This window comes from Diadema antillarum, unplaced genomic scaffold, assembly GCF_040938485.1.
Source record: "Diadema antillarum isolate AM-2024a unplaced genomic scaffold, OU_Dant_1.0 seq00001428_RagTag, whole genome shotgun sequence".
NCBI classification, from domain to species: Eukaryota; Metazoa; Echinodermata; class Echinoidea; order Diadematoida; family Diadematidae; genus Diadema; species Diadema antillarum.
In genome coordinates, this window is record NW_027272180.1 from 438702 (window position 1) to 452748 (window position 14047).

Here is a 14047-nt window from a genome sequence, read left to right on the forward strand (position 1 = left end):
GTACAGGTTCAACAATATAATGCACAAGAATCACAGTTATGCCACAAAATCATAATTCCTGAGATGATTTTAAAATAGCATTTCCTCAGTAAAACTTTTTCATCCTCTGTGACCTGGAAACAGAAAAGGTCTCTCCTTCATTCACACTATAGTAGGCTTTCAAGCAAACCTGAGAGATTGGAAAACTGATGCAAAAAGAATGTAAACTACTGGGTCTTTTTGGGAGACACTTAGAAAGAGGGGGATGAAGAAGACTGCAAGTTTACAAGCAGAAACCTCTTTATCACTTTCACTGTTCCAGCTGAATTTTCTATGATGAACACTTTTCTCTATGGCTGCCTCTCTTTAGTTACGGGTATAAGTAATAGTGATGTGAGATGTGTTTTTTTATTGTCATGATTATTGTACAAATGTCAATGGAAACAAAATTTCTATGTCCCATCATAGACCAATAAAAAAGATGAATCTGATCTGATCTGATTTCACTTTTGAAATGCTCTGCCAGAAAGTATCAAGGATTTAGATGCAACAATTCAAATCTAAATATAAATATACATTTTATATCATACATAAGTCATATTTCATTATTGTGTTTCCTTTATTTCTGAGATGTCTGAGTGCAAACAGGCTACAAACGTGACATGCACTCAACAAGAAAAATGCATTATTATGACATTTATGATAAACATTGCTCACCTGAATGAAGTAGAGATCAAGATCTCCCATGGAAGCACAGAAGTGGCACTGGAGATAGGTCATGGCTTGACACTTCATTTGTACCCCATTCCTCACCCACATGCCACAGAAGATCTCACTTAGCTTGGCCTGTGCAAGGAAGATAGTCATTTTTATTTACCACTTTCATATCATACGACCCAAGATCTGCAAACATTGTATTTCTCTACTAAAGCAAAAGTATGGAAGACTGATAGAACAACAACAGCAATAACATCATTATTTCTATAGACAATAATAACCAAAATGATGAAAATTTTTTGAACAATTATCATAACAATACTAATCATTTTTGCATCATATTGGAGCTTTTGATACAGTTGTGATGTTGAAAGCACTTTAATAACACCCTGCTCATCGGAATTAAACCTGTAGTGACTGAGCACTACACAACATCACATCCATTCACTCACTGAGATGGTGCATTTCATCATGCTATCACGCTTTGGCATACACTAGTTAAATCTAATCAATGCTAATGACAGGGACACAAGTAAAAATCACTGTTTACATGGTATTGTAGATTCAGTGTGATGTACAATGTGTGACATGCTTTACATCATAAGTCATTTCACATGAGAAGTAAAGAAGGCAAACAAAAAGGTTTATTGTACTCTAGAATTATTCTTCAACTTCCGTCACTTATTATACATTTTGATCTGTCAATACATGTCAATTCCTTGGCTGTAATCTTGCAAAGATTACATTCATAACAGGATGTGCAGTTAAACAAGCTTGCTTACATGTGTGTCCTATGATCTTTTTCCCTTCCACACATTCACACAACCTCATATTGACCATTTACATTGATGCTCAGCATGTTATTCACTATCTTATCATACTGCACTTGATATGTTCTCATTTGAGAAGTAGGAAATCAATCAAGTAGAACTTCACACGGTAAAGATAATTTCTTGGTCTCTTACTTGTATCTGAAGAGGGAACATCATGAGTCTTGTCAGCAGCTCTTTGTCTAACTTGAATTTATCAAAGTCCAGTCCTTGGATGTTAACAGCCTGATGCCACAAAGACACACAAACAAGTATGGGTTCATATGAAACTGTTGCAAAAATTGAAAACTCATGTCATGATGCTGATAAAAGCACCAGATAACAACATAGATGATATCATTCCAGCTATTTCCACTTTTACTATATAAACATTTTTGTCAATACCAGAAATCTCATGATCCTCATCAGCATGACAACAACAATATTCAGAGCAACAATGAAAACATCTTCATCATCTGTATAACAGCAACTCAACTAAAGCGTGTAGTCGAATGGGAGGCCTCAGTATCCTTGTGCAAGTATAACATTTTGCCACAAATTAGTGGCCTTTAGTTCACATTTTGGTGAAGTTCATCGTTCTTAAGGACCTTTGACCCTCCTTGCACACAGAAATTGTTCTGCCTTTAGTCCCATCCACCGTATCAAATATCATCACTAGAGTTTGTAGCACAAGTTATGACATATATTCTGGCATCCAAGTGATCTTTGGCTTGTCATCCATCATTTGGTGTACTGTGCATACATGTAAGTGTTCAGTCATTTCTAGCCTTCTACCAAATTATTTCATCACTGGACATTCCAAAGTTATGGCCAGAAAATCTCACTCTAAGCAAAAGTGACTTTTGATAAACTTTGCACCAATTTAATTAGTATTTCTACACATCATGTAGCATACCACACGTATTTTATCTATCATTTCTACAAAATATCATTTATCTACAAGATCTGGAGCAGATGCCTTTAAAAAAGAAAAAGAAAATCTTTATCAATTTCAGCAACAGCGGAAGAGAAATGTGAAGATAGGGAGGTATCCAAGCACTGCATTTAGGTCAATATTAGTGAATACAGCCCAAGAGACAAACGTTACCTGGCTAAGAAAGATGGTGAAGTAGCGAAGGAGAGGAAGGTGGAAGGACACCTGGAGGGGGTGGAGCTTCCTAGGCAACCTACAGTCAGCCACCCAATGGCAGAGCTCCTTCAGACACGCCTCCAGCATGCCCTTGGTGAACTTGGTGGCATTCTTTTGGTTGAGGAAACAAGCATCAATAAACTGCTGGTGTTATTCATAGGAGTGCTGTAGCTGACAGACCACTTAGTTTGGTACTTTGGGAATATTCAATCAATTATGGTAGGCAATTATCTCATATTTGATCCTACCTAAGTCAAAATGATCTTATGATCTTACTGTCTAAGGTTTTGACTATCAGTTTACATCCTCCTCTCAAAAAATGATACATAGATAAACAAAATATATTTCAAACCTTATCAACCTTTTTGAAAAATGGAAAAGACTTGCAAAAATATTTAGAAATATCTAGAAATATTCAAAAACAAAATAGAAACAAATTCTTGGAATTGTACGAAGATAAGTAAGCAAATATCTCCTCATGGAATAGATGAGTCAGAGTCAACATGACCCAAACTTATTTCTATGACTGCATGTGTACTTACAGGATCTTTACAATGAACCGCCATCTGCCACATTGGAGCAGAGCAAGCCTCAATCTCAGCAGAGAAAGCCGTTGAGTAGGTATTGGACTCAAACTCCACATGCTGGTTGAGCTCTCTCACATTCAGGTTCATTCCTGAACATTAAAAAAAGAATGATTGAAAATTTCAATGGCATGACTTTTGAACCAGAACACCAACAACACAGAACATCAAGGCTTTCCAAAGAATATGTAACATTGCCTTTAACCCTAACTAGGCCGGGGGGGGGGGCTCCGAGGCCCCCCCTTGATGTTCCGCGCGAAAAGCTATCGCCGCGACGTTTCATGACTTTTTTCTTTTGAGTCTCCCGCATCTTTTGACACCAAATTGGCGATGCCCGGGCGCGCGGTTCTGAAGTTGCGCATAAATATGTACGTGCATGTCAGAACAAAATTTGCTCAAAAACGTGAATTTGTGTACAATTTCAATGCAAACTGTGCCTACAGGCAAATTTCATAAAAGCATGATTATTTGGGGGTTTTATTGATTGAAATCAACTAATAGCATATTTTCTTGTTCGGAACAATGTCGCGGACAAGTTTCATAAAAAAAACAAAAAAAACAATGAAAAACATAAAGTCAAAAAAATAAAGCAATACATAAAAAATTCAAAAAACAGTAAAATACTTCAGAAATTTTTTCTGATGCCGCAATTTTTTCCCCTTATATTTGCTCAGGACACTAAAAAGAATACTTACACAAAAAATGTGCCCATTTTGACCTTTATTTAGTGATTTATACCAAATTGTCTGATTTCATGCATTATTATGCATAAATTAGCATAAATTAGCATAAATGATAATTTTTTTGAAAATTTAACTTTGTGGTACCGTAGATTACATCATAGACAATGTGTGTGCCAATTTTCGTCACGATCACTCGGTCGACGGCCGAGATCTGAAGGGGGGGGGGGGGGGCTGGGAGGCCCCCCGGCTGTATGATCTACATAGAGTATGAGCTGTGAGCAATTCAAATTTCTTACACTTACAATTTTAATACACAATTATCGTAATTTTGTTCTTAGGCTCAGATTTATAAAGCCATGTCGAGAGTGTTCGTGTACGTTGCATGGGCTACCACTGCATTAGCATAGACTTTGCACGTAAAACGTGCATTTATTATGGACGTGAATATGAGTCTCGCACGGCAACGCTAACACCAGCACCGAACTTGAAATGATGAAAATGTTAATCCCTAGGGGCTAGTGTTAGTCAATGGGGGTAAAGCATGTAAATTGCTAACACAAACAGCGGAGTTCAGTTCAGCAGACGACATTCAACACTGAGCCCAGCACTAGCAACCGGAAATACATCATAATTTTGAGGTCAACTCCCAACACCGACGTGATTTCAAGTTCGGTTTTATCGCCCGTGCTAGTGCTGAGATAGCTCTAGCACTAGCACTAGCACCGAACTTGAAATCACCCAGTGGCTCATCATTCTTCCGCTCAATTTTGTTATGTTTTACTCTTCACTCATGCTTGATTTCTTACCAAAACTTTAAAGATTCAATTCAAATGAGATGTAAAATGTTATCCTCCTGTGTCAAAAAATGGATAAAAATCTGAACTGCAAAGGAAACTGGAGCAGCAGGAACTAGAAAGAAAATCATTTTGTACGCATTTAGTAATCTCTATTATTGAAATCAAATGTGGAGCAGCAGTCTTATAATATGCTAGCACAGGAGTAACAATTTAACAGTACGCAATGGAAGTTTTCATCTTCTACCACATCCCCACTCACCCATGAAGTAGCGCAGGAACCTGGCCCACAATGCCATCAGATCCTGACTGCCAAAGAACCTGGTGGCCACTGACTGGTGAGAGATGATGTTGGTGAGGTCACTGATGATTGGCCAGTAGCACTGACCCTTCAGGATACGATGGTCACAGTTCACCACCTGGTGTTTGTTCTGGCTCTTGCTGTCCACTCCTTCCAAAGATCAAACAATACCAATGAAACTTTGAAATGACAAACCATTTTCAGTTTGAATTTGTTTAAAAAAATCAAAACTTTGCTATCTAAGGCACCTCATGTTGAATAAAACAGTCAAAGAATATTTCAAAATAAGATGTTTTTTCTTTATTTTCCAATATCCAGAACATGTAATTTTCTCAGAACTATGTTTGCACGGTGACACACTTCTGCATTAGTTTTTGGGACATAGAGTGGGCCAAAAGTGTATATCATTGGAAAGCTTGATAGCCTGCAGAATCTCAAAAAGCTGAAAAAATCAGGAAATCAAAGTTTGTTGACTTTCTTCTACTTTTGTAGTGACATGTCGCATATTCATTTTACTAACAATCATACTTTGACTTCAATGAAGGAGTACATCAGTGTCAGGAGAATAAGGGAAGTAAACACACCTGCCATGGGGCATGTCATGGCTGTCTTCATGACCAGGTTGAGGGCGCACTTGATGAGGATCTCCAGGAGATGCATCTCTTCAGCCATACGCAGCGCCAGATCCTCATTGCTAAAGAGCTGTACACTGATGTGCACCACACGATTGGCCAGGAGATTTGGTGATCTCTCCTCAGCCAGGGACATAGCAATGCAGCCATAGTGCTGCACAAACGTCCTTGTGAAGAGTTCCTGGGGGAAGAGATTTTATTTCAACATTTACAATGCGATACAAATATGTGACTCCTAAAAAGTATTATCTAGAAGTTACATATACAACATTTACAACTGAGCAGACTTTGGGCACTATTACTAAGACTAGAAAAGCACTCTGAGAGCGCAGACCTCCACCAAACAGGTTTTATCAACCACTGATCTTGTTCTCCCATAGGGATCAGTGATTTTCACTCATGCATGCATGCCGAAAATAGCCCACTTTCCCAATAGAAGCCTTTGTTTCGTCATCAACCCTCAGCTCGGCAGTGCGCCTCACTCTGGCAGAAACTAGAGCACGCGCTTTTGTGTGCGTATGAAAACCTCAAAAATGCACAGCTAGAACTCCCAAGTTCGTTGACCCTACCTGCCAAATTATATGATATCCTTCATAAAATGCATAAAAATTTCCAGATCACTACCACAATATAATCATCTGTTACTTGTGTCATTCTCAACCTTTCCTACAAGTTTCATCCAAATCCGTTTACAACTTTTTGAATTATTTTGCACAAAAACAAACTTGGCGGAGTAACTAGAAAGACTAAACACATGTATATGCAAAGATTTAGATTCTGAAAAAAAGACACCTATACCCTTTACACATTACAATATAAGTAACTAAACTGGTGAACCAAAATTTCTTGGTTGTGGAAAAAGAAATCAACACATACAAACAGAAAAATGTATCCTAAATAAATGGAAATACAACTCATCACGCGACATGGTCCAGTTTCCAATTGTGATGTTAACATCCTAAGTAGATGGTCGTGTTATTTACGTGATATTGTTGAACTAGTCAATAAAATCTCATATCATGCAGGGGTTGTCAATTATGTGACAAATCAATCAGAGCAGATTTGAAGAATAATCTACAAGGTTATTACTGTATACGCCATATATTTCGTGAGTCTAAATTTTCGCCAATCGGGAATTCCCAATAATTTCGCGAGTGATTAAATTCACGATCGTGGAGTCCTGTACTGAATGGAGAAGTGTACACGCGTATGTCACATTCACATCGGGATCAGAGTCAATATTTTCGCATGTCTTTAATTTCGTGAATAGCACTTGACTCACGAAATTTGCGAAAATTAAAAACTCACAAAATATTTGGCGTATAGAGTAGGAGAGACATCAGTGTATTGTATATGAGCAACACAGAAGCCAAAGAAGTGAAACTGCCCTCACTGATGCATTGCTTAACATTATGACTACAATGCATATGTAACAAGTATTTTTACACTTTTGTTCCAAACTGTCTAGCAAAGTCCCTTACGAAATTACAAAAGGATACAAGAGTCTGTGCAGACCTGACTTCAATTTAAAGATAAAACATGGTCTTCAGGTTTTTGCTCTTAAGTGTACACAGACTGCTACATAATGTTTAATAATCTATCATAAATAATAAAAAAATCAGGCAAAAAAAAAAAACCACCAAAATTAATCTTAACTTTTGATCTCAAAAACTTCAACATGACTCATCATCCTGGCATATTGCATCAGCAAGACAAGTGTTTTTGGTAGATCCTTTCGATATATGATGCATCACACGTGTAGCGCCACCTCATGTCCACTCGAGGACAGCCGCAGAGAAATGCATGCACTATGTGTGCGTGTACATAGTCATTCCCATGCCACTGCATGTCATGCTATGTATGCATGGTACACTGTGCTAGCAATAGCGTGTGCTTCAGTGCAGTGCAGTGCACTGTGCTAGCAATAGCGTGTGCTTCAGTGCAGTGCAGTGCACTGGCTAGCGCGTGCTATCTCCAGCACCAAAATAATTTCCCACTTTTTGGCAACCCAGGGTACAACCCTTAAAAAAAAAAAAATAATAATAAAAAAAAAAATGGCTAATTTTCATTTGGCACCCCGGGATACCATTTATGTCATCATATATCAAGCAAATTCAAACGGTGGAAGATCAGTTTTGCGCTATTCTGAGAGCTATATTTTCCCTTTAACTGATTTTTGGCGGCATTGCCTTTTGGGTATTAAAGCTAGTGATGAGCTGGTGGGGGAGGATATATTGTGAGAGAATAAGAAGGAATACCAGACACGAGTACCTTGTACTCATTGTCAGGCAGCATATTGAGGAGAAAAGTGACCATCTTCTGAGGGAAGCGATAGATGACCGTCCAGAAGATGAGTTCCTCCAACAGTGTCTCATGCTTCAGGTTCTTTGGGATACCTGGATATGTTGTAGCTGAGGGGGAAAGCAGAGTAAATAAGAGCATTTATTTTCATTATGGTTTTCACATCTTTGAATACTTGAAAATGAAGAGTGTACTTTTTTTTTCATATAAAGACATACTAAGTTTCATCATTGAAGTCTTTGGGAAACTAGAAATGTCGCTATGGCGACTGGTATGCCTCCGCCATAATGCATGATTCTCCTAATAGGTCTAGATAGTACATGTGGACAATGTGTGATTACATTTTCACAAAATTGGCAAAATATTAAAATGACATGTTTGTCACAAATATGTTGAATGTTCAACTTCCTTGACCTAGGTTTAATTGGATGAATAGGAGAGCATGTATTTGGGCATTTAAGGACTTTAACTTGACTTTGACCCATTCATACATTTATGCATTGAGTTATTTTCAAGGTATGGAGAAAAAGTGCAATTTCTGTATGGAATAGTAAATTGTTACCATTTTCATCTGGCCTTTGACCCTAAAATTCATAAGATAATCACTGTCAGGTAGAACATGCATAAATATGTAGTAAGTGTCAAGATAACTTGAGCCACTTCCGAGATATGGAGGAAACAGTTAGTTCAGCACTTTCACTTGATCTTTGACCTTTTGACCTTCGAGGCAAAAAAAAAAGATTCAAAAAAACTTTCAAGAGAATCTCTATTAGGCTATACATGCATACACCAAGTGTAAAAAAAAAATATATAATCCTGTTGGCATTGCATAAACATGAGGGAAATAGTGAAATTTTGAAGTGTTGCCCTTGACCTTTGACCCTGACCTTTGACCCCATGAACCCCAAATTCTCTAGATAATCACTGCCAGTCAGTACGTGTATATATACTATGTTCCATGAAGATACCTTGAACTTCCAAGGTATGGAGAAAAAAGTGGAGTTTTAATATTTTTACTTGACCTTTTGACCTTTGACCTCACGACCCCAAACTTTCATCAGAGAATCTAAATTGGGTAATACATGTATACACTAAATTTCAAGAAAATATCTTCAGGCATTGCATAGATATGGTGGAAATAGTGAAATTTTATGTATTATGATTACGATTATCCGGCCTCCTTCTATCCGGAAATCTCTATTATCTGGACGCGTTCACCCAGTGAAGGACTTTTTTTATTCATCCAAAAATTGAGAAAAAACAGTGACTTTAAACTCAATTTAAATTTCTACAAAACTCACACGATTTACCTACAATATTCCCGACAGAACTAACATAAATGCACACCACATTATCATCGTAGTAAGCAGTCGTGATCTGTCGGGACTATGTGTGCAGGCTAGCATAGATTACACCGACGTTGCGGGGTACACTACCTGCCTAGCTGCCACTGCACTGGGACGGCAGCTTGGACGGCAGCTGTTAATATACATTAACATTGTGTCTCCCATATCCGGCCAATTCGTTTATCCGGATGAGCGCCGGTCCCGACGTGGCCGGATAATCGAGGTCGGACTATATGTGTACATCTTAGCATGGTAACACAGTATTTCATATGAAAAGCAAATGATTAAAACATGATGACAAACTCACATCCAATCACAACATTTTGGTCTGGAGATGGTAACCCTCCAAGGGCATGCTGGTAGAGATTGTTGCTACGATGATTCTGGAGTTCTGTATATTTATGGAGAGAAAGTAATGAATGAGCAACCACCATCTTGAACGTTGACATGATGCATGTAAAGGTTTCAATTGACTATGCAGTGGTCTCCCTCATTATACATTTGATCCCCATTTGAGCCCCATCCAAAAGGGGGAAAAATAATAGTATAACAGCAATAAGGTGTGCAATACATCCAAACTGCAACTGACCATTGCGATACATCGGGGGCGCATTCCATGAAGCGTTTTGGTCAGATATTTTTCTGAGAAACTGTTACAAGCTACTGAAATCCTTGCATCTGATTGGCTGACAGCAAATCTGTCTAACAACTTTGTCAGACAAAATGCTTCGTGAAATGCCCCCCCCCCCCCTTCCCTGATACCATGCTAGCCACCGAAATGGACATCCACAATCTTGAATGTACTCACTTATCTACAATGCTCTGTCTACATTGCCTAGAATAATGAGGTTCCACAAGTCAACTTGTTTTTCTTTTGTGTACTTTACTCCTGAAATCAAGAAGCGTTTGTGGCTATATCAGCATCAGAGACTTCCTGGCATGATTACAACACAGAGAATAAGTTCCATATTTATTTATTTATTTATTTATTCAGTTTTATTTCAAAAAAGAACAGGGTAGTCACGTTCAGGGCCCAAGGGCCTGCTTTTCAAGTGAGCCCTGTTACAAATAGTACATATTGCGAGTAAAAATCACATAATACAACAGCAACAAAAAAGAAAGCAAACGAACACATAGAAACAAGCAAGATGTGAAATCTATATAAGTAAAAAAAGATACAAAATTAACAAATTAAAAGTAAAAACAGCAGGAGATTACCATATGCAAAAACAAAATTAATTATGTTACCAGAATGTTCAAAAATAATGGCCAAAAAGTGATATGGCAACGAGTAAAAAGTACACTTTCACACTTTGTTCAGAATATTGAAATATTGCAGGTAGGTTTACACAGTGTAACGCAAACAAAAAGAAAAGAGAAGAAAAAAGTAGTCGAAACAAACATATGAAAGGTAAAAGAAAAATGTGAGAAAATAGAAATGCGTTATCATACACAGATATAGATTCAAGGATTAAAAAAAAAAAAATATATATATATATCATTCTGGATTAGCCCAGCTTTATTCAACTCGACGGCCTCAAATGTCTTTAACTGTCCATAGCAAATAAGAATGTGGGCAGATGACATATTGTGCATATGTGTTAGCAAAAGGGTTATGGCATTGCACTCATATGAATATATCCAGATTGTATGCGTGACACTTATAGTTCACAAAGTTAACCACACATCGCAAATTTTTACAACACTCACAAACATTTTCAAAACATAATTCACAGCCAGAGCATATGACAATTTGTGAGGGCAATTTCGTTGTAGTTCTATTTGAAACACCTACAACATTAGTAAAAAAAAAAGTTGTTGCTACCTTCTATTATCTTGGAGTATAGGTCCTTGTTCATGAGTGACTCTGTTAGGACTCGACGCATGGCTCCACCCATTTTACAGAGGTCGTGCAAAAGGTCAAGAAAGATGTCGGCTTCTCGCATGGCTGTCAGGAAGATGTCTCCTGATCTCATATACTGGCTCGCTGAAGGAATGATGACAACACAATATGACTTCAAAGAGATTACATATTTGTGACAGACTTTGTTATTGAAGAAAAACATACACATTCTTGGTCTGGAAATAGCAGTATCATAGTACTGGTCTTTTCAGCTATGGGTATTTTTACGAGACTCTTTCTCAAAACACCACACAATGCAGTGTAAACAGTATTTGATCCAGATGAGACCAAAATAATCTTCAGACTACTATTGTTCAAAGTTTTGACAATCACTTTACACAATTCTCTGCAAAGAATGATAGATTAAAAAAAGGTTTTTATATTTCAAACCCAGTCACCTCTATTACAAGGTAGCTCCAGCAACAGAATTGACAGAACAATTCATTATGATGCATCATTACAAATAAGCACAAAAAGTACTTACACTGTGAAGGTATTTCCATGACATTCTACTCTGAAGCTTGAATTGCAACTTTAACTCATGTCTACAACACTGATGACTAGAAAAAGAGAAACCATGACCTATAGAAGTTGAAAACGTAATGAAGATTATGCCCCAGCATTCTTTGTCTGTTTGTTTGTATGTTTATCTCTCTCTCTATTAATTAAATGTTTCATTTCTATATAAATCACGATGATATATGATCTCTTAGATTTCATGATATGTTCAACAATTCATAGCATCTTATACCTGGTATGTAGTTGAGTCTCATGTGTAGGAGCAGCCTCTTCAGAAGGGCTGGGACAATCTCCTTTGCCATTAGCAGCAGACTGGCTGGTGGCTGCTTACGAATTGGCTTTTCACCTCCATGACGGTGACAATATCTGGAAACACAGTTTTGAAGAAAGGCATGACAGGTCAGATTGGCTGATTTAAAACATGTAATCACCCAGTTTACCAGAAATACCCAGTGTAACAGTAATCCCCTCTAACTTAAAACCTAGCAAACACAAATGTCTGCACTTGAGTAAAATCAGTGCTCATGGTAATAAAATCTCATAATACAATAATTCTAATTCGTTGAGTTGGACTTCTAATGGCAACACTACACTGTTAATTGCATCTTATGATACCCAGTGTTATATAGATGTAGCATACTTGCTGTAGGTAATTTGATGGACTACACAAATGAAAAATATTTCAATAGTGTAGACGAACAGCAGGTCAAGTGAATATTTGTCCTGGTAGTACAATGTAGCTGCGTTCTCAATTGATTACATACTCTACTCCATTCCTTGCAAATTGATTTGGCATCAGAAAATTGTACAACGCAGACCTGCTCTTAATACCTATGACTGTTACATCTGTACATGAAAGTTTGCATTTTTGTTTGTCTGTTTCGGCCATCTTATTTTTGTCAATGCGCTCTAAAAATGTTCAGCATTGCTGAGAGTCAAGTTAAATACGCAAATGTCATCTTGGATTTTGTTTCAAGAGTGGCATCTTCGCAAGGGAGATTGAGTAGACAACACTTTGGCAATGTATCACGCTGAAAACAGTAATATGTGTCAATGGTAATTCCTTACCCTGCAGGCTTCATGACACTAGGATCTCCACAATCACAGGCACCACCAGCCAGGCTCCTGAACATGTTGAAGTCATGCCCCTCATGGTTTCCCCCATGGAAACAATCAGCACAGATTGACATACACGGCGTGATGCCACATGTTCGACATCTATACGCCACAAAATTGGCCGTCCAGACCAACCCACAGGCTGTGGCATCATCATATTCTCGTACACTGGAGGCAAACTCCTCAAAGGGTTTGCCCCCTGCAATGAGCAGGTGGAGCCATTCCAGATGGTCAATGTCATCCAAGGGCTTGTCAGGGTTTGTCAGCAGTGCTAGGAGTTCATGGAACTCCCTGCGGCCCCCCTCACTTCGCAGTTCCCTGTGGGTGGGTAAGAGCTCTCGTGAGAGATCCTTATGGATCCTTGCAGCAGCTTGCTGCTTTGTCTCCCCTGGGCGTCGATATTTATCTGCCATCTCCATAATGAACCTTGAGACAATGTAGTGCTTCCCTCACAGAGCTGTAACTTCTTGATCTGACTTGGATTGTTGATGAGTTACAATGTACTTCCAACCGTTGTCAAACTCCATCATCCTTCCTGTATGATTGACTCTGATTGGGGGGGGGGGGGGGGGCAAGAGAGGCAGCTTGTCTTTTTCTGTTTCTTGTTGTCCTGCAATGAAGTTAAGCAAATCTAATGTACCTTGAGGGAACAAACCAGCGTCTCGCACAGAGTTACTTACATGAACTGTACATGACAGAGAATGGATGTTAATACCAAGTGGAACACAAATCAGAGCTGAATATGAATTACATTTGTACATGTATACATGGGGACAGTGTACATGTACATCGGTATGTACTTTCACTTTGTATATTTAGGATTTGCCCTCTTTTCACAATTCCACTGATATTCATGAAATTAACAACTTACAAGTATACATGTACAAAATATTGCCTCCTGTACAAAACACAAACACAAATGCATAGTCATTTCAGAGACATACAATGTATAATTCTCCTTATAAGGTAGAAATGCATTTTGTCATTTGTGATTCTCAATAATAAATAAGAACTCCAAACTAATTGTCTTACAAGTCCCAATACAGAAAGTACTAAAATTGTGAAATATGGTGTACAGCTGTAGGGTTTCTACAGGTATGTTACACAGACTTAAAAGTATTAATCAGTCAGAAGAAAGTATGGGTAATCAAACATTGGACTTCACATTTTGTGAAATAATATTTCATACAGTTCTTGAAGACCACCATTTTGT

General features: G+C 38.0%; 1 protein-coding gene across 2 annotated transcripts in view; it reads right to left on the reverse strand.

Moving 5' to 3' along the window:
- Positions 1-13318, reverse strand: part of LOC139709370 (E3 ubiquitin-protein ligase ubr3-like) — a 49794-nt gene extending 36476 nt beyond the window's left edge. The window contains exons 1-11 of one of the 2 annotated variants that reach the window (XM_071621328.1): positions 12787-13318; positions 11951-12084; positions 11122-11283; positions 9604-9687; positions 7921-8060; positions 5602-5830; positions 4979-5167; positions 3198-3331; positions 2614-2766; positions 1662-1751; positions 697-825 (exon numbers count right to left, since the gene is read on the reverse strand). In XM_071621328.1, coding sequence (XP_071477429.1) covers positions 697-825; positions 1662-1751; positions 2614-2766; positions 3198-3331; positions 4979-5167; positions 5602-5830; positions 7921-8060; positions 9604-9687; positions 11122-11283; positions 11951-12084; positions 12787-13253 — 1911 coding nt within the window. In that variant the 5' untranslated portion in view covers positions 13254-13318. Of the gene's footprint in view, positions 1-696; positions 826-1661; positions 1752-2613; positions 2797-3197; positions 3332-4978; positions 5168-5601; positions 5831-7920; positions 8061-9603; positions 9688-11121; positions 11284-11950; positions 12085-12786 lie in introns of both variants that reach the window. The other variant, XM_071621329.1, reaches the window with a different exon arrangement.
- Between the last annotated feature and the right edge of the window lie 729 nt (positions 13319-14047).